Here is a 26,073-nt window from a genome sequence, read left to right as displayed (position 1 = left end):
TAGTTCAACTTATGTTAAAATCTGAATACAATAGTTTAATGAGAAATCTTTAAAAGATATTAATTTTTTAGCCGACTTCAAAAAGAAGGAGGTTATCTATACAAATAGTGTCTTTAATGATTTTAAAAATATTTTTTACTACACAATAAGAAAATATAATTATAAATAAAAAAAAACAAGAGAACACTTATCACTAAAATGTCTTTTAAACATGTGATCTTATTAACTGTTGCCCGCGACTTTGTCCGCGTGGTATTAAAAAATAAACTTAACAAGTAGCCTATGTGTTATTCAAATTGATTTCTTCCAGATTATGTTCTACATCTGTGTCAAATAAATCAAGATCCATTGAGCCTTTCATACAAACATCCATCCATCCAAACATTCACATTTATAATATTAGTAAAATATAAAAAAAAGTGCAACATTATAAAATTTATATCTATATATATAAAAGAAAGTCGTGTTAGTTACACTATTTATAACTCAGGATCGGTCGAACTTATTTAGCTGAAAATTGATGGGGAGGTAGCTTAGCACTAGGAGACGGACATTTTTATCTTGTGTGTATTTTTTTATTCCGCGCGGACGAAGTCGCGGGTAAAAGCTAGTATTTTATATAACTTGATATCATATATCGGTACATAATTAACCATGAAATTGCACAACAGAAGGACTTGTATCGGTACATATTGTTGTCTTTCTTTCTCAATGATAACAAATGCAATGACAACATAATTTAAACTAGTGTTTAAACAATAATAGCTTTTACCCGCGACTCCGTCCGCGCGGAATAAAAAATAGAAAACGGGGTAAAAATTATCCTATGTCCGTTTCCTGGTTCTAAGTTACCTGCCCACCAATTTTCAGTCAAATCGATTCAGCCGTTCTTGAGTTATAAATGGTGTAACTAACACGACTTTCTTTTATACATATAGATATAGATAGATATACCCTAAGTTAGTATGAAAAGCAATAAATATGTTTAAAAACAAGCAGACATATAATCACTACCGCTGGCAACACAATCACTGGCCACATATATCTTACTTCCCGTAGCATTTTGTACAACATCACAAGCTGCGATTTCAGCATACGTAACACCTCCTATAACATAAACTAGTACAGACTTTGTCTTAAAATTAAATGCACTTGACAACTTACTGTCAGTCTTAAATTTTTTCAACAAAGATTTTACATCTAGACATCTGTAATCCAATTCACTGTTCAGTTTTAAATTTGATAATTTCTCATTTAAAGTTTCTATACCTAATTTCATATTCTCTAATAAAGATCCAGATAGTTTTAATTCTAATGAATTAGACAGTTTTGTTAATGCTTCAGTTAATGATTCAGATGTTAATAAAATATTAGAAATACTAGCTATCAAAGGTACATAACTACCATTGAATACATAACTTGGTGATGTTTTTGATTTATCAACCTGCGAAGGTAGTTGTTTTAATTTTGCAGCTTGATTTTGAAAACTGTTCTGCCATTTCGGCAATCTATCACTTAGACCACTTAAGTTAGATATATTTAAAGTTAATTTCAGACTTACCGGTTGAAAAAGTAATCCTGCATTGATTAAATTTTGAAATACATACAAGAATTTATATCCAAATGCTAATAAATATTTATTAATTAGATTATTATATTCATCATACGTTAATCCTTGTGTTAAACTGAGTAAACACATTAATCTAAGACTATTATATATTTGTATGTCCGTACCAAAGTTTTCATCAACGAAATTAAAGTTAGATTTCTTATTTCTATTATTCAACATTTCACTCTCTGTATATGTTACGTTTTCAAATTTATTGTTCATTTCAGATATTATAGTTTCACTAGCTAGAACATGATTGACTAGATTTTGTTTAAATAACGCCACTTGTTGTAATTTAGTCGAAACAAAATGTTTTATTTCTTGTATACCTAATGCTTTTATGTCCTCATTTTTTAATAGTTTAGCTTTCGAACTCAATACACTTAGAACTTCAGAGAAATGTCTATCTTTGATTTCTCCGTACAAATTATCTATCGAACTATCTAATGTCATAGTTACTTTTTTATTATTCTCTTCTGATACTGTTGTAAAATTAATTCTACCCTTTTTATATTTAGTTTCTTTGACATTTAAATCTAAATGTCCGCATGTTATGTTGAATATTTCATTTAAAAGACCGGAATATGTTGCGGGAGTTAGTAAACATGATGCATAATCTTGATTTCTATCAATTAACAATAATGTATCAATCTTATCTGTGTGTTTGCTTACAAAATCTCTTGAATATGTCTCATTATAAATTTCTAGTACATTAAGAACACTAGAAGACAATTTTCCTAGTGATATTATGCATTTAGGCCGACCAGTAACTTGGAATAAACTCCACAAAGACATAGATATACTTGATAATAGAGAATGGTTTTGCTCAACATATAATTGCTTGAATAAAAATGGCAATTCCAAGCTAAGAAGTCTATCATCCAATAACATTAACTCCCAAGAAAATGAGTGGAGCTTTACAACACCATATAAACCCTTGCTTTCTAATATTGAATCATATGTATGCAAGACTTTTGGTACAATAATTATGTTAAAACATTTAGAGTCAGCTAAGGATGGATTTTGACTGAGTTGTGATGAAATCTGATCTAGCACACACTTATATTTATGTTTACAAGCTGATATGAAATATATTTTAGTCGTATTTGCTGTCTGTCCAAGTTGGGGATCCATTTTGTAGATCTTTTCAATACCATGCTGTCTGAAATGGAATAAAAACAATATTAATAATGTTCATTAATATTCTCTTTTTTTTTGGAGCATAAGAACATAAGGGCTGTGATTACAACTGTACATGACTTTGACGCACATTAGGAAAATTGGTTCACATTCTTTAAGTTTATTGAGTTTTGTTAGCTCATTATCGAAGCAACCCTATCAATGCGTTTTATTATTTTAAAAAAAATACCTTAGCCAAGTTACACCACATATCCTTTCCAGAGGTTTTATAAGAGAAGAGTCTATAATTAAATCTGCTTTATCACCGCATAATGAAAGGATTTTTTCTAATTTATGCTGTGATATTAAACACAAAGATGAGAGTTTAGACTGCAGCGGTTGATCCATGGTTTTTAATGAGTTATATTTCTTTTTCACTATGTAGTTTTAAAGTTCATTGGTTTTAGTAAAATTTTATGAAAACATTAGGACAAACCATTTATCTTCAAAACATTGTGTGACAGCTATCACTGTTGGCAATGACATTGACAAATTATACATATTAAATGTCAAAAAGATTTAACAGATCTAACAAAAGGTTATTAGAGACTTAGATTTACGCAATTTTGGTTTCTATTTAAAACTCTTCTGTTCAATTTATTTTAAGTTCTTCGGAGATGTCCTGAAAAACATATCTAAACCTTTTAAAAAAATATTATGTTAACACCAAAATTATGGACTAAAAACACTGATTACAAAAAACACATTGATTCCAATTGGATTATTTTAATGCAATTTTGAATGTCACTTGTAAAGATTAATTTAGACTGCAACTATTTAGGTGTTTAAATGATGTATGATCGTGATTTTTATTATGCAGTTATTGTGCTTTTAACTTTTTTCATTGTGAGCAAATAATTTTCGCGGGATTTTCTATCCTTGATGACAGTTTCCGGTCATGCGTCGCTGTCTAGATCGCAATATCCTTCCCGCCCCGCTCCGCTTCAACGTCCGCGGAGTGAGTGCGCCGTTCAACATCGTTTAATCAAAAATTTAAAGAAATGGCTGCAAGATTAATCCGGAAAATTGTAAGTCAGTAGTTCAGTGCTAGAAAATTTGTTTTTCCTTAAAATTGCATGTAGCCTCTAACTCTTTGTAAGTCCGCTTAATTTCTTTTGCAATCCAAAAATAGACTATTGTACATAGTTATGTCGAAGAATTACATAAATGCGCTTTTGAAGCCTTTTCGTGAGAGTAACGTAGTGGGAGCTTTACTGAAACTGTTCGACACGGGGCCGAATCAAGGACTAAAACGTGTTGGGATCGCGAAAAATGAGGTTTACATACATTTTTGTTAATTTTCTTTTATTTATGTGGTATGAGGTTATAGGTTAGCTTTTTCTGGTTTTATCCAGGTTCCGACGGCCAAGTCTGGTGCGGCGCAGTACAGCAGCGGCGTACGGAAGGTGACATTAATCCCTGGACATGGCATTGGCCCTGAGATTACTGTCGCAGTGCAGAAAATCTTCGAAGCTGCTAAAGTACCTATTGAGTGGGACGAAGTCGATGTCACAGCTGTTAGGGTAAGTACCGTAATTTCCTTGTATAAGTACTTAATATTACACAGAAAACGTGTTAACAATTTTAGCAGTATTGTAATTTTTGTTGGCTTAAAGAAATGTTAAGAATAAATTTAAGGAAAAACGTTTATATTAAAATATTTTCTTATGTCGATGTTTCGATATGACAATCGAAACAATGAGTATTAATAGAGGTAGGATTTAAAAATTTAATACAAAAGAAATAGTTAAAAATAACTCAATTGAAATCTATTAGACATTGAAATTGTTTCTACATTAAGTTAAATCACTCACTTAGCATATGCTTTGTGAGTGATTTATTGTTGAATAGTTATTTTCATACTCAAGTGGTTTTAATGTTAATTATTGCATTAACATAATAAGATTATCTTTATGTGAAAATATAACTTTAAAGATTATTAAATAACTGTCACTGCACAGGAGATACTTTTTCCTTGTATTTGTCACATTTATATGTTCAAAATGTTAGAACAGGAAGTATATTTTAAAAAATTATTCTATCTATTAAATCTTAAATGTCAGATTTGAATTATATTTTAATAAATTTAATATCCTTTGTTTCAGGGTCCGGACGGAAAGTTTGGTATACCCCAGAAGGCTATAGACTCAGTAAATGCCAACAAGATTGGTTTAAAGGGTCCCCTGATGACCCCAGTGGGCAAGGGCTACCGTTCCTTAAATTTGGCTCTCAGGAAGGAGTTTGACCTTTACGCTAATGTTAGGCCCTGCAAAAGTTTAGATGGGTATGTATAAAATTTTTATGTAATACTAGCCTTTACTAGAAAAAAAATAGAAAACGGGGTAAAAATTCTATGTCCTTTTCCTGGTTACCTGCCCACCAATTTTCAGTCAAATCGATTCAGCCGTTCTTGAGTTATAAATAGTGTAACTAACACGACTTTCTTTTATATATATAAGTCGTTTATGTATTTGGTTGCTTATATTAGGTTAAAAGGTGTAATAACTTTTTATATAATGAATAAATAATTCAATTGTTACCGTGGTTAAGAGATTCTACTTGTTATTATGTGCTGGTGTGACAGAAAGATGGTCTATCCTATCTTTTTAGAAGCTTATTCACTCTTCTCTTGAAAGCTTACACTTTATACTTCGTATATTGAATGATATAATTCAATTAAAAAATAACTGATTCGGAATATTATAATTTTGGAAATTAATTTATTAAAATAGTGAAAAAAAAAACTATGTTAATTTCTTTCATATTGGAAAATAGAGTGGACGGTTTTTATTACCTAGTTTTGATTTAATCATACTAAGTATTTCCTATATACTATTATATTGTTAAGATATTATATAATCTATTATAATATCAGATATAATTCCATATCAATTATATATATTTTCATATACAAGTAGATATAAAACATAGTGTATGTGTTTAGTGCTATTTTTGGAACTTTCCGGAGTTGTTATTACAAAGGTTTTGAGGTTTACTTATAATAGGTATAATAAAACAGGCAACTGCTTGCTTGTGCGGAATTAAAATAAATCTAATATATATAATTCTCGTGTCACAGTTTTCGTTCCCGTACTCCTCCGAAACGGCTTGACCGATTCTCATGAAATTTTGCGAGCATATTCTGTAGGTCTGAGAATCGGCCAACATCTATTTTTCATACCCCCCCCCCCCCCATTTTTTTAACTGCGCGCGGACGGAGTCGCGGGCGACAGCTAGTATTGTCTGTGTTAACCAGAGATATTGTAGTTTCCAAGCAGTGAAAGAATTTTTTTTAATAAAGTTCAGTAATTTTTTTTGCCTATTCAATGTAAATAAACAAATCTTTCCTCTTTGTTATATTAAACTAGCTTTTCCCTGCGACTCCGTCCGCGCGGAGTAAAAAAATGCACACAAGATAAAAAAGTTCCTATGTCCGTCTCCTAGTTCTAAGCTACCTCACCATCAATTTTTAGCTAAATCAGTTCGACCGATCTTGAGTTATAAATAGTGTAACTAACACGACTTTCTTTTATATATATAGACTAGCTGTCGCCCGCGACTCCGTCCGCGCGCAGTTAAAAAATGGGGGGGGGGGGGGATGAAAAATAGATGTTGTCCGATTCTCAGACCTACTGAATATGCTCACAAAATTTCATGAGAATCGGTCAAGCCGTTTCGGAGGAGTACGGGAACGAACATTGTGACACGAGAATTTTATATATTAGATAAAAAAATCCACATGTATTTAATCAGTTGAAATATTTTATTCATTGTTGGGGAAAAACAAAATGGTGACGTAATTTAACAAAATATGACTCAACTAGATAATTTTTTATTAATCTCTTATCATGTAATATGCTATCTCATGTGAACTGGGAATTTACTAATCTTAAGATATCATGACGAAAGTCGACAATTAGGTTTTCAGACTAATTACCAAGAGCTATTACGTCCCGTATATATAAAAGAAAGTCTTGTTAGTTAGATCGGTCGAACTGATTTAGTTGAAAATTGATGGGGAGGTAGCTTAGAACTAGGAATCGGACATAGGAACTTTTCTATCTTGTGCATTTTTTTTTATTCCGCGCGGACGAAATCGTGGGTAAAAGCTAGTTCTTAACATCATAATTGTAATATACATTTTTTTTAAATTATAAAATGAAGCCAAATCTTTAAGGTTTATAAAACTTTGCGCACCTACCCCATGTGAGTGGGCTAAGGCCAGAGAGATGATGATATGGGACTTATAAGTCTGCTTCAATGTATGATAAATTCATTGAATATTCTTTAGTTATCAATATACGTAGAACTGTTATCACATACGTGCCTGATGGCCGGCGTTGAATGTTATCTGGTTGATAAGTTCGTTATCAAAATATCAGTAAATCAATGTCAATATCCCTATGATTATTTGAAAAAATCAAGGCCTAATTTTTATTTTATAAATATTACATAAGATAACATAAAATACACGTGCTTTAGTTTAATCAATAAAGCAGTGGTAGACGCCAGCAACAACATCTGTTGCACGAATTAGACGGCTCGTCCGACGAATACCACGACCTCACAGAAGACAGGCGTCAAGTGAAAGTAATTCTGCGTACAGTCTGATGAGTGTGGTGCCGGAGCCCTAATTTTAGTCCTCTTTCCCTTCCCACCCTTTTGTAATAAGGAAAGGATGTGAAGGGGAGGTGGATTTGATGGAGGAGGAGATGCATAGGAAGGTTAAATATTCTCTTTTTGCGCGTCTCCTTCGTCGATTGAGGGTAGGCAACGCTTTTGCAATTGCAGATGTCTATGGACAGCGAGCGCTTCGCCATTTCGGCGAATTTATGTGGCTGCTTGCTCGTTTGCCACCTTGTAATATAAAAAAAAGCAGTTGACTGTGACTTCGCCCGGGCGCAATTAAAAAAAGGGCCAATGTGAAAATTTACAACTTTTCAGTAGAGGCTCTTAAAGTTTATGAAAATAGGCCGCATAGGCCCTTTTACTTCAGTAAAAATTAAGATTTACACTTGTAGATGTGTATTCTGTTTAGTGTAAGTTGTTAAATAAACAAAGAGGTAGCTTTTAACACAAAAAAGTAAACATCATTAATTTGTTACTTTGGCCCATATACATAGGATAGGATCCATCGAAATATAGACTATGTCATCCGGGGATAGTGTGAACTAAACAGTGAAAGAACTTTCAAATCGTATCAGTATTTTCAAAGCCTATTATTCGCTAAAAATCTTTCCTTCCTGTTTAATTACAATAAATTTAAAAAGGGTGTTGTAACAGTTGCTAACTTAACGGCAGTATTTATTAACGACTTTCAGATTAAACAGTGGTTAAATTTATTAAATGTAGTTTTTACACATCTTTATGTCAATATTTAACTAGGTTCCATTATTCTCTTAAAAATTCTTATCAAAAACAACTAATTATACACTTTGTTTGCGATATCTTTTTTTATATATATATTTTTATATCCGCGGATCACATACAAATGTAAACATATATTTAGCACGCGTATTAAGTAATTATTTATATGTTTAAATGCAGTTTATCTTAATTAATGCACGACTCTGTTACTGACAACGATAAAGTCCTTGTATCAATTACCTGCTTTTACCCGCGACTCCGTCCGCGCGGAATAATAAATAAAAAACGGGGTAAAAATTATCCTATGTCCGTTTCCTGGTTCTAAGCTATCTGCCCACCAATTTTCAGTCAAATCAATTCAGCCGTTCTTGTGTTATAAATAGTGTAACTAACACGACTTTCTTTTATATATATAGATAGAAGATTAACAATCATCCTTGTAATTAAATAAGTCCAAATTCATTGATGAAAGTGTACAAATAAACCAACAAAAATTTTAACCATTAACTTTGAAATCATTTCAATAGTTTTTGAGTTAAATATATAATGTTTTAAAGTGGATATGTTTGTTTGTTTGCATTAAATAGACTCGAAAACTACTAAATCGATTTGTAAAATACTTTGTTAGGAAGTTACACTATCTCTGGGTGACATAGGGCTATATTTATTACTAGTTTTTTGTTTTAATTCCGCTCAGATGAATTCGTGGACAAACTGCTTGTTAAAAAGAAATCTTTTGTATAGAAGGTTAATTTTAAATGGATAAGAAAGTATATTTTCACTTTTTTTTTTTCATTAAATATTTGTTCATCTTTCAATAGAAGCTGACAACTTGTTAATTTGCTTAAATCTGTCAAAAATCTGTACGTGAACGTGTCATGTGACCATATTTTCGCTTGAAGGAATTTATTTATGTAATTTTTGTTATCTATATTGTTTATCAATGTTGTGATGAATTTATCTTTTATTCGATTGGCTAAGTTTATCCAGATTGATGGGGATATAGTCACGGATTATATTTATCCTTTATACACGAGGTAGATTCGTGGTATGGTTTGAATCTGGCTAAGTTATTACCAAATTATCTGTTATGTATTATTTGCTATATAACATAATTTTAGTATGTTTTAATACATTCGAATCTGTATAAGTGAGAGTCTTTGTCCGGTCCTAACCGACGACCTCCATAAAGCGAGAAACTCTGGATAGAGGGAAACCTCTGTAAGCGAGAAATTTATCGCGGTCCCTTGGACTCTCTCTTATTTTGACTGTAGTATATTATTTGATTTTTCTTAAAGTTACTTAATTTAAAAAAAATCAACAAACAAACATAAGTAAAAACAATCCAAATATGAAGTTTAGAAGAATAAAGCCCTAAATCAGCTATTTGCTTCTAGGAAGCGCTTGTTTGATTTCGACATCATTAAGATTTAAGGACAGAGAGATATTGCCAGTTTAACTTAAAACAATGCTTCCTTTCTCAGCATAAAAACATTATACGACAACGTGGATGTGGTGACGATCAGAGAGAACACAGAGGGTGAGTATTCTGGTATCGAGCACGAGATCGTAGACGGCGTGGTTCAGTCCATCAAGCTGATCACAGAGGAAGCCAGTAAGCGTGTCGCCGAGTTCGCATTCCAGTTCGCCAGAGATAACAAGAGGAAGAAGGTCACTGCCGTGCACAAGGCCAATATTATGTGAGTATAGTAAAGCTCACCAAGTTTCAAAAGGAACTTAATATCTGCTGAATTTAATCGATGTTCCTAAAGATTAATTAAATAAACGATATTTACATTTAAAGGTTAACTTGAAAAAAAAAAGGTTAAATGACGGTTAAATTTTGCACTAAATATATTTAAATTAATTGAAGTAACAGTAAGCAAAAATTGTTAGGTTGTATGTTATTTACTAATGTGAGATATAAAATGGTGTCAGAAGTCAACATAAATAATTTCAGACATCTTTCGTAAAGACAAAAACTAATTTTGGTTTCTAAGTGTGACCTTTACTAACTATTTCACTCTAACTACTATTAAACTTTTTATAATTACCTATTAAACTTATAGAGAACTAACTGTTGCCAGCGACTCTGTCTGCGCGGAATTAAAAAAATTATAAGTAGCCCATGTGTTCTTCAAGACTATGTTCTACATTTGTGCCAAATTTCATCAAAATCCCTTGAGCCCTTCTGGACATACCTTCAAACGAACAGTCCATACATCTAAACCAGTGTTTCCCAAAGTAGGCGATAACGCCCCCTTGAGGGCGTTTGAAACCTAGGAGGGGGCGATAAGGGGCCCAAAAAATGGGGGGCATTGAAATTAATTAAAGCAATGAAATTGTGGTTTTTAAGTTTTAGGGCTGAATAAAAATTAGGGGGCTCTGAAATATAATTGATTTTCAAAGGGGGCGGTGAAAGAAATAAGTTTGACAATCACTGATCTAAACTTTCGCATTTATAATATTAGTAAGATATGAATAGAAAAATACAATTGAAAATGTGTACATAATGTAACAAGATATTCACCTTGATATGTCTGCCATTTAGCGGCGGAGCGTGAATTAAATACGTTCAGTGTCAACTCGACAGCGTTAGTTCATTGGTGTTAATAAATAGGTGTCAGGTCCCGATATGCTTGATAACCTCTTACAGACAATTCTATATACTGTCACCGTGACTCCGTCCACGCAGATAGAAAAAACTTAATAAGTAGCTTATGTGTTCTTCCAGACTATATTCTACGTCTGTGCCAAATTTCATCCTTTTCGTTCTGAAAATACCTTTTAACAAACATACATATAAACTTTCGCATTTATAATATTTGTACGGAAACTCTTTATATATTTACTAAAACATCCTTCATATCTCTGGTGTGTGACATGTGAAGATCAGTGAACCGGTTCGCAGTTCAGCTCAATTTATACCTTCATAGAGTTATGTTTGTGTTTCGAGCTGTTAACTGCGAGTCACCAGGCAGCTCACGGCTTGTCGGCTCACGTAGTTATCGCGATGAGCCGTGAGCTGCCAATTTAGTTTTTGAGCTGCAGCTCAACAGTTCAAGTCAATGTGACTTGGTTTGAATCAGTTTAGAGTTGCATAACACATGTCTAGTTAGTTGGGTTTTTTAATTAACAAGTAGTAAATCTTACTTCTTACTAATATTATAAATGCGAATGTTTAGATGGATGGATGTTTGTTTGAAGGTATCTCCAGAACGGCTCAACGGATCTTGATGAAATTTGGCACAGATGTAGAACATAGTCTGGAATATCACATAGGCTACTTATTTCGTTTTTTTAAATTACGACCGCTAGTAATACAATAAATTTGCAGGCGTATGTCAGACGGTCTGTTCCTCCGATGCTGCCGCGACTTGGCCACAAAGTACCCTGATATCAAGTTTGAAGAACGCTACCTCGATACCGTCTGCCTCAACATGGTGCAGGACCCCTCCAAGTTTGATGTGCTGGTGAGTGAGATGGAATTATGTAGCCGTAGCTGCAGGAAAGAAGATGAAGAAAGAAGGGATAGGAGAAAAAATGTTCGACGCAAAAATACTTGTTTCTTTAGGAACTTTCTGAAAGATAACATTGTCCAAGTCACAATGTTTGCAGACAGTCCCACAGATGTATATTAAATCTACACTAAGGTGTGTGTAATGTTTCTGTGTTGTATTACAGGTGATGCCCAACTTGTATGGTGACATTATGTCAGATATGTGCTCTGGTCTCGTTGGCGGGCTGGGTCTGACACCCTCGGGCAACATTGGCAAGAACGGTGCCCTCTTTGAGTCTGTAAGTATGCAGCAGATTTACAACACCTCTATCAAATAATAACATTAATAGCAACAGCTGATTTTCACAACAAGATTCTAAATTCTCTGACAAATTGAGTAATAACTCTATAAAATCATAACCTTCTTGTCTATGAAATACTTCTTACATTCTCAGATAAAATATATAAAAATTCTTGATTAATAAATTGCCTTGGATACTAGATAAATAACTTGGATGAAATGTCAAATGGTGAAAAAAAAATATATATTTTTACAAATTGAAAGCGTTCAAAATTGTCATTTAGTTATGTGTACACGAAACACCAATCAGAAAGTGTGACGTCACGGTGTGAACGACGCCATTGTTGTTGAAATTTTCATAATTCAGAATTTATTATCACAATATACAGAGATATGAATCTAATTTTGTTATTGTATTTTCCGGGAACATTGAAATTGAATTTCAAAATGATAAAATACACAATTTAAATGTTTATTACACAATTACATATTTTTTAATATTTGTTACAAAAGCTTAATGTTTTGTAGTTCAAAAAAAGAAAAGAAAAAAACATTTAAAGAACATAAAAACACATACATACAAGGTACAAACTTGATACAATAGTGTGGCAAAAGGGAGCTCAGCGAAACAGGGACTAAACTGCCTCTGCGTTAGTTTTCAGCTACACATTTATATAAAATAATACGAAATGTACGATTTTTTATTCACAATTATTGTAGGTTGTGTGTATTTTAAAATACTAATTTGTAAAATTTTCCTTTAAATGGAAACTTAATTTAGATATTTGTATAGGTTTTATATATTTTAGTAAAAAATTATTAGGTAAAACAACAAAATTGGTTGCAGTGAATATGTGATACTATAGCAATGGTTAAATTCTTTGGATAAAGTAAGTTGGATCTAAGTTACTAAGTGTGCCACTAACAGGTGATGGTAACTTAAATTAACTGCATGGTTTTCACATACAAATCACTAACTTAAAATACTTTAATTGTAACTTAAAACAGTTGATGTCACCAACTAAGTGTGATGTAAAAAATCAATGTGCTGTCCAAAAAATACGTTTTGGTAATGTCTTACATGTTAAATAAATAAAAAATGTCTTTGTCTCGCTTCATGATAATACTAGCTATCACCCGTGACTCTGTCCGATCTTATGTGTTCTTTCACACTATGTTCTATATCTGTGTCAAATTTCATCAAGATCTGTTGATTTGTTCCAGAGATACTTTCTAACAAACATACATCCATATATCTAAACTTTTTGGAACGAAGTTCCTTATCTTACGAAAAGTTGTCACGACACTTTTTGCTATAGTAAGTATGTTAACGATGAATGAGCGCTACTTCACCATGGCAACAACGTGACAATATATAACGAAAATTTATAGAAATAAAATGTACTTCTTGTGAAGACTTAAGTTTTTTATTCATAGAATAAACATTGGTTCCTTCACTAATTAATTGAAAGGAACTTTGTTTCCATCCGGGTGTCCCTTGACACCTCTCAAGTTTTTATTTTAAATTAACTCTAGGTCTACCTAGATTTGTAATTTGTGTGTAAATTCTTGAAGCCTTTCTGGTCACTTTATCATCACATCCAATATTGTCCGTTTCCGGATTGTTTTATGTCTTGTTTATTTATCAATATGCATCGTGTTAACAAATCCAATCATTCCATAATTAACAAAATGATTTAATCCCTCAATAATTCCTCATTTTTGTTGTGGCTAACTAACAAATATTGTCCAAAGGTGCACGGAACAGCACCAGCTATAGCCGGACAAGACAAAGCCAATCCGACAGCGCTGCTGCTCTCAGCTGTGATGATGCTGCGACATCTGCAAATGTACCAACATGCTGATAATATAGAAAAAGCCTGTTTCACCGTGCTGAAGGAGGGACGTGTTCTCACTGAGGATCTGGGAGGGAAGAGCACCTGTTCTGATTACACCGCGGAGATTATCAAGAATCTTCATTGAAAACTGTCTGGTTTGTTGTCACTGTGGAGTTTATAAAATCTTTATTTGATCAGAGATAATATATATTTAATGCTATTATTGTACATTTTTGTATTTTTTTATCTGTGGTTAATTAAAAAAGGGTTATATGTTATATGGAATTTATTCAATTAAATTGTAATATATACCCACTTTTATATATTGATCTGTTTAGTTGATATATAAAGATTTGTTTTTTTTTTTAACTATTGTAATTTAATTATTATTTTTGTGATCTAGATCAGAAAAAAACTTTATTTAAGTTTTTTTTTTATTATTATAGTCGCGAAATTTCGTCTCAATTGATTTATATTGATTTTTAAATTCCACAGTGATTTAATTTCTAGTTAACGTTTTGATATTTTGTAAACTGACAGTATTTTTTTTTTGCATTCCCTAACTTTAGTTTGGTATAAATACCCGCCATAAAAAGTATTATTACGATATACGTTTGATATTACATTCCTTAAACTTACGAAGACATGTTGGATTTGTTAAACAATCAAACATGTTTGTCAAATTCCATCAAATTTCATCAAACATTTCTAATAAGGACAAAAGCAAAACAAAAATACATAAGTTGAGTCTCTAATATATTATTGCTATCCCTTTCATTTACTTTGAAAACAGAGATAGCAATAAAAATACCATATATATGTTTTGAATAACATCAAATATCTATATATATAAAAGAAAGTCGTGTTAGTTACACTATTTATAACTCAAGAACGGCTGAATCGATTTGACTGAAAATTGGTGGGCTAGGTAGCTTAGAACCAGGAAACGGACATAGGATCATTTTTACCCCGTTTTTTTTTTATACCCCGCGGACGAAGTCGCGGGTAAAAGCTAGTTTGACATATTTGTTTGGTTGTTTGCCAAATCCTTTAAGTCTTTGATTTCTTTTGTGCATTTCAATGATGTGTTTAAATAAATAAAAGGTCTGATTGTTGTGTGGTTAATTTTGAACATAGATATTGTGATGAAATTGTACAATGATGACGTTTGCAATTGAGTTGCCAGGTGCAAAAAAAAACTGTATATTTTTTTTCATGTACTTTCCATTTTGTACAAATGAATTTGATCAAATATCCACTAATTGTGTGTACTTTATGCCTTAAGTGTTACCATTATTGTTTTAAGTTATTGCAAGTATTTTTTCTAGTGTTACCATTTTATTGCAATAAGACTTTAAATGAACGTCTAATTTAATTAAGGCACTAAGGTATTTTATTAATTTAAAATTGAAAGTGGCAATTGTACTTTTAATAATTTGGCAGAATGAAAAAGGCCTTTTTCATGAAAAAATGGCGCTAAAAGATAAATTGTACTTCTATAGAATTTTAACCATATTTTAAGTGTGTTTGTGATTAAGTGATACCTGTTATAACGTTTGTATTATAATTTAGTAGAGTTCCTTGTTTTATGATTGTATTTACATTAATTATCTATGATTTTAATCATGATTTTATTTATTTTTCAATGGTTTGAATGGAAGCCCTTTGGCCATGCGAGTGAACATTTGTAATGTTTCTTTTTAAGATTAAATAAATCAGATGAAATCTGTAAAATGAGCTGAGCTATAGTTAATAACATCTTATTTATTGACTAGCTAATGAATAGTTACAATTCAATGCAACCTTTAGTTTAGTAACATTATGAAATTGACAAATAAAGAGATTGAAAATATTATTAATAGACTATTATTTTTAAACTTTTTTAGCGGTTTAAAAAACAAAGCGGTTGGTCTAGACACAGATCCAGGGTTAATATGTGACAGCCCAAGCCGAGGACCCCTCTCGGGGGCCCTTGAGCCCAGTCACTCCATGGAGCGTCCACCGAAGACCTAAGAGCTCGGTGACCTCCCAATCCGGTAATAACGAAGTAACAGCCCGAGCCGAGGCTCCTGAGGGAGACCCCGAGCCTAGTTACTTCTAAACGAGGTTTAGGCTAAGCGCCATCTGCGCCCGGTCACAAGCCCGGTGAAACTGTAAATACCTCTTTAAGGCAAACAGTGACTACTCCGTCACAAAAAAAACCAGGGTTAATATTTATGTAGAACTAACACGACAAAAGCCGTGAGTCGTGTTTCTCTAAATATAAGTATATGTATTTTTATTGTCGGTCAACCGATCTGGAATACTTTTTATATTATATAATATTTGTATTAGGTGCACGGCACAGCTCCCGACATCGCGGGTAAGGACATGGCGAACCCTACAGCACTGCTGCTTTCAGCAATTATGATGCTGCGACACCTGCAGCTCAATGAGCACGCGGACCGCGTCCAGAATGCCTGCTACGAGGTACTACGCGAGGGTAAGTCCCTCACCGGAGACCTGGGCGGTACAGGGAAATGCAGCGAGTACACTAACGCCATCATCTCGAAACTAAACTAAATTTTTTATCTGTATGCTGCGTTTTGACCTTACAAAAGTTTTGACTTCATAAGAAGTAATTGTGATCGTGAGATTTGATGACTATATGTTGTAATTCAAACTCGAATTTAGAGAATTATATTGTAGATAAAATTAATGTACAGAATACCAAAGTATTATGTGTAGTTCATAAAGTTTTACGACCTTTATTTATTTTTTTCATTGTTATCTTACCATTTTTAATACGCATATATTAAGTATACAGTGTGAAAAATATTCTTTATTTTACAACTGAAAAATTATTTGATCTGAAAATGTGAAATTCAAATCCATATTATATTTATATAATGTTAACAATAAATATATTTGTAAAAACATGTGTTGTCTTTTATTTAAAGTAATTATATAATTCAAGCCAAAATTAAAGAAATAAACATTCAAGTGAATTTCCTAAAAAATATTTATAAATTATAATAGACTAGCTGTCGTCCGCGCGGAATTAACAAAAACGTAGTAACCTATGTGTTCTTCCTGACTATATTATACATCTGTGCCAAATTTCGTCAAGATCTGTTCAGCCGTTTCGAAGATACCTTCAAACAAACATCCCTCTAAACATTCGCATTTTTAATATTAGTATCATAATCTAGTCAAACCATACAATCGCACTGTCAAACAGCATATAGACCGATAAGCAAGACTGGACATGATAGCTCATTTGCGCCCCTCTGTCAACGTCAAAAAATGTCAAGATCCTCCTTATACTGGTAGGTTTCGTGTATTTTTAATGCTATTTTCTATGCTAAGTAGATTTTATAAATATTCTAACAGAAAAAACTGCGATTGCAGCGCCTCTCACCGGTTCAGAAATCCTTATTTTATGTTTAAAATTCGGGTCAGAATGCTATTTACCATACAACTACGAAACGGCTTGACCGATTTTTACGATTTTTTTTGTGAATATTAAGCAGGTCTGAGAAACAGTTACTATGTATTTTTCATACCTCTATTAAGTTTTAACATAAGCGCGCGGACGGAGTCGCGGGCAGCGACTAGTTTGATTGCTCCGATATGACCAAAGTGCCACCCTATATTTTCAAGTTATTTATTGAAACAGTTAATTTAATTTCCGAAGCAATTTATGAAAATGCTATCAAAATTATTAATTTTTTTTGTGTGGATTTCCACAATTTTGTTTTCGGTCATAACTTTTGCCATGATTTAAATTTGACATTGACGTTTGGGATCAAAACAATGTGATGATCGCACGTTGTTTTTAATTTTATAACCAACTTTTAAATACCTCTGTTCCATTAAGTTACTTATTTTGTGAAATTGAAGATGGTTAAACGGGTATGTTCTTTAATTAACTAATGTTACTATATTATCTTACATTTCATACATGATAAAAAAATTGAAATAAAAACTTGCCAATCAATTATATTCACCATATTTATTAAAAGGTTTCAAATAACAGTAATATTATTTCAGGATAAGACCAGTTCTATTTCAGAAAATGATGATTCAATAACAATGAATGAAAATGGGAAAAGACCGTTGGAAACAGATACGGAAAACAAAGATGGTAAAAAGAAATTACGAATCAGAGGTTTGTACAGACAACCAACTGTAGAAGAATTAAATCGCCTTCAAGAAACTGAGAATTTATTTAATTCCAATTTATTTCGTCTCCAAATAGACGAAATACTCAATGAAGTTAAGGTAAAGGAAAAAGCAATAAAGAGATTTCAAGAATGGTTCAATAAACTAAAAGAACATTTAAAAACAATTCCCGAAGATGATACGGAATACGATTTGACGGAAGACAAAATTTACAAGCACTTAGGTGTAAAATCACCTGTTGGAAAAGAATTAAATAAAACAAAATGTATGTTTAAATTTCACAAATTTCATGATATAGAGATTGTTGGTTCTTATGCTTTAGGCAACGCTATTAATTCCAAATTAGTAATTGACACTCAAATTACGGTACCGATGGACACTTACACTAAAAATGATTCAATAAACTACAGATATCATAAGAAAAGAGCTGCTTACTTAGCATGTATAGCATCTCATTTGAAAGATCTCGAAATTATTGAAGAACTTAAGTACATGTACGTAAATGACTGTCACACTAAACCTATGCTAGAAATCAAGCCTTCTGGGAAATTAAGTAACATATTGGTAGTCCGTGTGAATTTATCTTGTGATCCTGAATCATATAAACTACACAGATTCAGTCCATTACGTAATAACTTAAGAGAATCATGGTTGTTTGATGAAAAAGTAGAAAACTCTTCGGTTATTGGCCCGCCCACTCCATATTATAATAGTAGCATCTTAAGTGACTTATCTAATGCATTAAATCAAGATTTCTTGAATGAAACATTCTTAAATCGTGATAATTTGAAACAAGCTGTAGTACTTTTGAAGATCTGGCTGCGACAAAGAAAACTTGAAATTTCCGGATACATTATTAGTATGTTTGTTGCATATCTTGTTCAAATAAAGAGAATTAATAATATCATGAGCAGCTACCAAATTATTAGGAATGTCTGGATATATCTTAGTAAGTATACAATTGTTTAATGTTTTTCTTATCAGTTAGGAAAATAATTATATAGGTAATGTAGAAAATGGCTAAAACACTCACATATATTTGTCTGGTGTCGGCATCATCTAGTTTAGAGGTAATTTTGACCCTTCATTAGGGTGAGTGGGACTGGTATTATTTCGCGGATGCAAAACTAGTCGGTGCCAACACCCGACCAATGTACATGAGTGTGTGAGCTGTTGTCTATATTAGTTATTAATAATGTAGGCTGGAAGAATAACTAGCAACATTTATTTGATGTTATGGGGACAACTGTAATCTTCACTAAATGTTTAAAATAACAATGTACAAGATTTTGGCTTGTTTTTCCCAAATTATTATATCAAAGTCTTCAACAATTATTTTGGTTTTTTAGAATTGTCAGAGTTGGATACCAAAGGTATATCATTATTCAAAGGCTCAGCAACTGTACCTTCAATGGAGGAATTCCATAAAAGTTTTCCAGTGGTATTTATTGATAAATCAGGATTTTACAATATATGTTGGGACATGCACAAAGGAACATATAATGCATTGAAGAGGGAAAGTGCATTAGCTATTGAAATGTTGGATAATCCGAACATTAACAGTTTTATACCATTGTTCATGACACCGATGCATGAATTGTTGAAGTTTGATCATGTTATAAGGTATTTTTATTTTTTTATTACACGTTTGATTATGATCCTATCTCATGTTAACTGATAATATGGTCAAAATATGGTACGCACTAGTCTTACAGGTGAAATTTCTATGGTTCTCTTGTTTATTTGACATGCCTTGGGGGGGAGGTATTTATGTAAGACTGTGTAATTCGTAGATTTGTGGCACCTCATTCTTGCCGGGCTTTCCTTTATGTAATTATCTATGCCTAAGTACATTTTATAAATTTTCTGACAGAATCAACCGTCGGAAAATGTTACATTATCTATGTACTTTTTAAGTATTAATGATATTAATAAATAGAAGTAAAAATAAAAGATCTTATATTCCAGATTCAAAAACCTCAGATCTCTAAAAGAGAAGGTCTATAACAAAGTACCGAGAACATCTCAAGTTAATTACGGTGTTCAACAGCTGGCTTTAGTGACTGAGACGGTACACTCGATGCTCAGTCGAGGACTGGGAGACCGAGCTGATCTGGTACTACAGTTGGTGCAAGCTGATCTCTCATGGAGTGTCAAGAAAAGTGTGGATAAAGTCAAACAGAAGTATGTATGGAGAAAAAAAAAGTCAGTTGGGAGTAAAACATTTGTTAAATCCGCCATTATTGCGTTTCAGACATGAAGAGAAGTTGTCATTTGGTCTTGTGTTGAACTCGGAGAATGTCATCAAAATAGTTGACAGAGGACCTCCAGCAAATCTACCTGAATCCGAGGAATTTAGGTAAGATGGCTTATTTATAAGAGACCTTTGTTGTTACTCACAAAAAAGCTATTTATTTGCCAAAAAAGAAATATCTAGATGTTTTAACTTTTTATATTATAAGGTGAGAAACGAGAATAATATTGAAGCGACTGCTATCCATCCGTAATTGTACGTGTTGTCTAATTTTACTCAGAGATGCATGCACAGGAATAGAGTATTTCCCTTTCTGTATACTTTCTCAGTCAAAGCCACTTCCCAACTTCGCAAATCAGAAAAAAATGGGAAAGGAAATTGACTAAAATTAAGCAATTTTGGCTATTAGATTAATTTTAATACCATGCCTTGGAGATCTCGGAACCTTCTTCTTTTGAATTTAAGTTTGACCACCGAGGGTTTTAGTGGGTGAAAAAATCCCACATAATCTTGTCTTTCCCCCTTAAGGCAAGGTATTTTTAGAAGATTCCCCCCCCCCCCCCCCCCGCCCAACACAAAAAAAGGTTAATTTTAATAGCATAATCTGACTACAAATTTACATTAATTAATTTCTTTGTAATATTATAAATATTTCTTGTCTTCTATGGTCTTTCTTAGTCTTAGTATAACATTTATTAAAATATAACAAGTACATGTGTGGATTTTTAGGTCGTTTTGGGGCGAGAAGTCAGAGTTGCGTCGTTTTCAGGATGGTTCAATAACAGAGGCGGTTGTGTGGACAGCTGACAGCCGAGCTCAGAGACGAGCCTTGCCGAAGCAAATTGTTGACTATCTAATGATGTTCAAATATGGTAAGCGTTAGTGACATAACTAAAATAAAATAATCTTTTCGTCCTTTTGATCCATACAATTACTATATACTATATTTTATCCATATTAGATTTTGAGTTTTTTTTTACTTTAACCATATGTTTTAATATAAAGTTATGAGTTTTTCGATTTACATATGTACATTTATCTTATGTTCTTACTGTGAATGAAAACATCCTAGACGTATGTGAAGTCAACCCGCACTTGGCCAGAGTATTTGACTATGACCTAGTCACCCTTAACTTATAGGCTTCGAGCTCTTCAGTTGGAATGTATAGTGAGTTGATAAGATTTATTCTAGGTGTGGTACCATCAGAAGTATACCATGTGTGTGACCAGCTGGACAGCTTGTTGGTGAGCAAGTGTTCAGCTCAGTATTTAGAGGAGATCAGTGCTGAAGTGTTGCGTACATTTGATGATCTTCGCAGAGATGTGCGCGCTCTCAACAACCTGCCGCTAGATGTTACAGCTATGTACGGTCAGTGGGAAACTTTGTATATATAAAAATAACATTTTCTCTTTGAAAAATGTTTTTTTTTTTCAGTAAAAAACCGAAGTTTAATTATTAGTATATGTATTTGTTAATATATAATTATGTAATACATAAAAAACTAATTTTTTGTGTTGTTTTTCAATTATTTATAACATAAAGTTATTTATTTTTTATCTTTTACACAGTACTATGATATCAAAGTAAATTTACATCCAAAAAAAAAAGGTATATTGAAATTCAATATTGCTCGGTTTACATTACGACATTACTGACACCAGTAAGCCAATACAGTCCATGCCAAGCCAGCGCAACTGTCGCACTGGCATATAAACCAGTAATGGTAGATTTAATTTGGTATTAATGTTTGTACTGCAGGTGTATCGTCAGTGTTTAGTTACTGCAGCGCGGTGGCGCCGGGCCGGGGGCTCCGCCAGCCGCACGCGCGTCGCCGCGGCGCCTCCGCCCTCCTCAAGGACACGCCCCAAGCCCGCCTCCCCCCATACACACAACCCAACACTGTTGTACTCGAACTAGGTTAACTGACTTAACTGACTTAACATCACTTTGACAAAAAACTTATCCCTTCTTCTAAATCTCCTTCCTTCCTTCCTTTGTCTCGTATATTGAGCTCTCTTTTCTTCTGTAACTGTCTCAGCTTCCAGTCTAATCCTACTCCTTTCTCTAGTTTTTTACTTTTTCTTTTGATCCGTCTTCTTTCTTCCGTTCCCATTCATTTAGCTTACTTTCTATGATTTTCTCTTGTTCTCGCTTAATTCCTCATCCTCTATCTTTTATCCCTCTTCCGTGCTTTTTAAATGGCTTATATAAACCTCTTTCTATCACTCAATTGTATTTGTTTCTTGTCCAGGTCACAGCGGCAAATGGCCGGGAGATCTGCAAGCATTCCGCTGTCTTAAAGCTGCGTTCCACCTGCAGATATCGGAGCGTCTCTCCCAGCAGTTCTCTCTCCCGGTGCAAGCGTACCCTACGCATGTGGACGTGCTGAAGAACGGCCTGGTCTTCCGATTGAAGATAGCTCATCCGAAGGAGATCACTCTTCTCCAGAGGGAGATGGAGAATGGAGTGGTGAAGCACAGAGAGAGTGAGGAGGCGGTTGTGCTGCAGTGTGAGACTGTGCTGCTGCCCAGGGTGAGAGGAGCTCTACATGGGTAAGGAATTACTTACAGATATAATGTACCATGTTTCAAATGATTACCTTACTTTTTTAAATAGGCGAATGAAATTTGTGGCCGCCATTACTAACTATGTTTTATTGTTTTTTTATTTTTATTGTGGTAAAGAAAAATTAGTATGATTTTTAAACGTTTCGTAACTACCCTTAATTCTGGAGGGAATTTTTTCCATCAGCATGTAATTTTATATGCATGCTCGTTTCTCTTTGGGTAAATTTAAATGTTACCATCTGTAGCCTGAACGACTGAACCGATTTTGACGAGTGAGGTGTCATTCGATTCGTATTCATACCAGGAGTGTCATAGGGTGTGTCATACAGTTAATCTGTTTTTTTTTGTTTTTTTAACTAAAAAATAGAATAATTTGATGTATATCTACTGTAGATTACATCAGAAGTACCCAGCATTCGGTCCTGCAGCGTGCCTGTTGAAGCGGTGGCTGTGCGCTCATCTCCTCTCGCCCCCACACTTCCCCCCCACCCTCGCAGATCTGCTGACGTCAGCGGTGTTCCTGCGTCCAGCGCCGCTAGACCCGCCCGCGCAACCGCAAGCCGCCTTCCTCAGAGCTCTCCGTATACTGGCCGATACGGATTGGTCCAGGGAAATGATTTTATTGGACTTCAATGATGACATGTCACGTAAGTTGTATGGGATTTTACATTTGGGGGGGGGGGCATTCATAAATTACGTCAAATTTCATGCTTTTTTGACTCCTCTTCCATTATTGTCACAGCTGGTCACATTTGTGAGACTCCCCCTTTCAATTTACCCCCCCCCCCCCTTTCGTTGTGATGTCACTTAGTTTGTAATTTTACATTTTTACAAATTAATGAATGGATCTTGATGATATTTGCCGAAGATATTACGTTTTTTTTTAAATTCCGCGTGAACAAATTCGCGGGTCACAGCTAGTTAATTTTGTTCCCAGGCGAAGAGATAACAGAAGTTGAGAGTCAGTTCAATGAGAAGGAGAACAGACCAAATATGTATATTGTGACGTCATATGATGGCGACTTTCCCTCGATATGGAGTAGACAGGCTCCCAGCAAGCAGGTGTTGCTCAGAGCACAGACTATAGCAACAGCTACGATCAAATATTTAGAAAAAGCTCTAATTGATGAATATAAAGATAATATATTGGTAAGTTTTATAATTTGTACGTAAATGTAGTTAAATCATTTCTTTTTAATTTTTTTTTTTACTAAAAATAAGCTTTATTTGTTCATTTTTTCGTACAATTTCGTTAAAAAAGGTAAAACTAATACAAGAATAATTTTGACTTTATAATGTGTCGTTTTTTACTGTCTTTAACTAATTACATTTATACAGTTGCTAAATATAGATTTCTCTTATTAAATCCACTCTAAAAATCTCCCTTGAGAGTTAAACTTAGAGTTTAGAGAGAGATAGAGAGCTTAATGTAATAAATTTTCACTCAGAATCAGAATGTTCATTAACATCGTCTTGACCAACTAGCGACTTACATTTAGAATGAAAAACCTACATTAAGCGAGACACTCAAGTATTAAACAACTGAGAGCATCATTCACTAACCTCTATACATGGACAGGCTATAAACTGTGGTATTTTGTACCAATTCTATGAGGATTCGAACTAAAAAAAATTGCGAAAGTAACATTGAAAAATGCATTTAAATCGGAAAAACGCAAAAGATGTCATTAACTTATATAGGAATTAGGAACGGCTAAAACACTCATGTATACATATCCGGTGTCGGCACCGACTAGTTTCGAGCCCATCGGGGGCCCGCTCACAGTGAGCGACGTGCCGCGTCAACGAAATAATACCAGTCTCACTCACCCTGATGAAGGGCCCCCGAAGGGCTCGAAACTAGTCGGTGCCGACAGCGGATATATATACATGAGTGTTTTAGCCGTTCCTATATAAGTTAATGATTATGTCTCACGAAAGTTTGAATAATTTAATAGCAAAAGATGTAATTTCCAACTACCCGTTTATATCTATAAGGGTCAATTAATATATGGGTACTGTAGGGTGTGTTCGTGCCGTCTCTATCCGGGTACGATGCACTGATCCGATTGGCCACGCCCCTCGTGCCGCACACGTGTGAGCGGATTGGCCACGCCCCCGAGCGTGTTGGCCACGCCCCCGAGCGTGTTGGCCACGCCCCCGAGCGTGTTGGCCACGCCCCCGACATCCGACACAAGTCTGACGATGTATTAGACGATATGGTGCCCGTTGTAGACTTCAACCCGGTCGCTAGATACCTTGATGAGTTAAGGGTGAGTTTGTATGAACCATTATAATTATCTATACTTATATTTTAAAAAGGAAAGATTTGTTTATTTGTATTGAATAGGTCCCAAAATTATAGAATCGATTTGAAAAATTCTTTCACCGTTGGAAATCTACATTATCCTCGGGTGATAAAGCTATATTTATTACTCGATTTTATTTATTCCGCGTGGATGAAGTCGCGTGCAATTGCTAGTTAATTGCCCTAATCCTTCGTTATTTGATGAGTTTGTGTGGCGGAAGACATAATCTAGTCCACACAATGGGAAAAGAAAGGGGAAATACAAATGTAATGTGTACGAACAGTTTAGTTTTTTTTTTATCTTGGTTTTTCGTATGTTAAATGCGTTGTATTTCAGAGCGCGTACAACGAATTCGCGTTGTTCTTCAATGACTGCTATGGCGGTGACGTCATCGCTGTGTTATGGCGCCCAGATATTGACCAATTAAGAGATTTCCAGGTAACATATTTATTACAATCGTTTATTTCGATTTTTTATAATTTTACTTCAAATGATGTACCTAATTTAAGGTTATGGTTAATTTTGGCGCCATTTATAATATGTATTGTCAATTTTGACAGCTGTCATTCTAACCTCTAAAAAGTTATTTTTAAATTTGGAATGCGATTATACGAATTTTAAAAGAAATCGATTAAAACTAGTAAGACCTTTAATTAAAAAAGTTTATAATTATTTTTATTTATTTTCAAACTAAATTGCTGAGTAAGTTTTGTTAATTTTGATAGAATATTCAATTTATATTATAAATGTTTTTAGATTGTGAATGCAAATGGTCTAATGCCAGTGGAAACGGACGGCGAGACAAAATACAAAGTGAACAAGCAAGCTTTGTTGCAAGACTTCAGGATACTTGGCCGGGGACTTGTTGAAGATATTACAGTTACTTAGGAGATGTTGTTAAAAAATAAAATAAATTTTAAAACAAGAATATTTGGTTTTATTTTCATTTTCGTTTAATTTTGCGTAAACATTCAGATAATTTATT

General features: G+C 33.6%; 3 protein-coding genes across 5 annotated transcripts; 2 read left to right on the top strand and 1 right to left on the bottom strand.

Moving 5' to 3' along the window:
- Window positions 1-954: 954 nt before the first annotated feature.
- Window positions 955-3,170, bottom strand: LOC106714676 (vacuolar protein sorting-associated protein 33B). The gene is made up of 2 exons (XM_014507776.2): window positions 2,979-3,170; window positions 955-2,771 (listed from the first exon to the last, which is right to left on the bottom strand). Exons 1-2 carry the CDS (start codon window positions 3,134-3,136, stop codon window positions 986-988), a joined length of 1,944 nt encoding a protein of 647 aa, XP_014363262.2. The 5' UTR covers window positions 3,137-3,170; the 3' UTR covers window positions 955-985.
- A 530-nt stretch (window positions 3,171-3,700) lies between these two features.
- On the top strand, window positions 3,701-16,547 carry LOC106714690 (probable isocitrate dehydrogenase [NAD] subunit alpha, mitochondrial). Of its 3 annotated transcripts, none has more exons than XM_014507794.2 (7): window positions 3,701-3,816; window positions 4,144-4,311; window positions 4,894-5,072; window positions 9,640-9,855; window positions 11,493-11,628; window positions 11,840-11,953; window positions 16,128-16,544. In XM_014507794.2, the coding sequence occupies exons 1-7, from the start codon at window positions 3,790-3,792 to the stop codon at window positions 16,353-16,355; spliced, it is 1,068 nt and encodes a 355-aa protein (XP_014363280.1). In that variant the 5' UTR covers window positions 3,701-3,789; the 3' UTR covers window positions 16,356-16,544. The 3 variants fall into 3 exon arrangements, with proteins under 3 accessions (XP_014363280.1, XP_014363279.1, XP_014363278.1); XM_014507793.2 differs by lacking the exons at window positions 3,701-3,816; window positions 16,128-16,544 and adding exons at window positions 3,823-4,065; window positions 13,711-13,973; XM_014507792.2 differs by lacking the exon at window positions 3,701-3,816 and adding an exon at window positions 3,826-4,065 and having other exon boundaries at window positions 16,128-16,547.
- Window positions 16,548-17,580: 1,033 nt separating this feature from the next.
- Window positions 17,581-26,007, top strand: LOC106714640 (nucleolar protein 6). Its single transcript, XM_045682748.1, has 14 exons — window positions 17,581-17,687; window positions 17,826-18,906; window positions 19,307-19,580; window positions 19,926-20,141; window positions 20,212-20,316; window positions 20,941-21,083; window positions 21,404-21,580; window positions 21,971-22,129; window positions 22,464-22,764; window positions 23,173-23,426; window positions 23,717-23,928; window positions 24,804-25,052; window positions 25,425-25,526; window positions 25,845-26,007. Exons 1-14 carry the CDS (start codon window positions 17,676-17,678, stop codon window positions 25,974-25,976), a joined length of 3,417 nt encoding a protein of 1,138 aa, XP_045538704.1. The 5' UTR covers window positions 17,581-17,675; the 3' UTR covers window positions 25,977-26,007.
- The last annotated feature ends 66 nt before the right edge of the window (window positions 26,008-26,073 follow it).

Source organism: Papilio machaon, chromosome 20 (assembly GCF_912999745.1).
Source record: "Papilio machaon chromosome 20, ilPapMach1.1, whole genome shotgun sequence".
Lineage (NCBI taxonomy): Eukaryota > Metazoa > Arthropoda > Insecta > Lepidoptera > Papilionidae > Papilio > Papilio machaon.
Note: the sequence above shows the minus strand (reverse complement) of the source record. Positions and strands in the feature narration are given on the sequence as shown.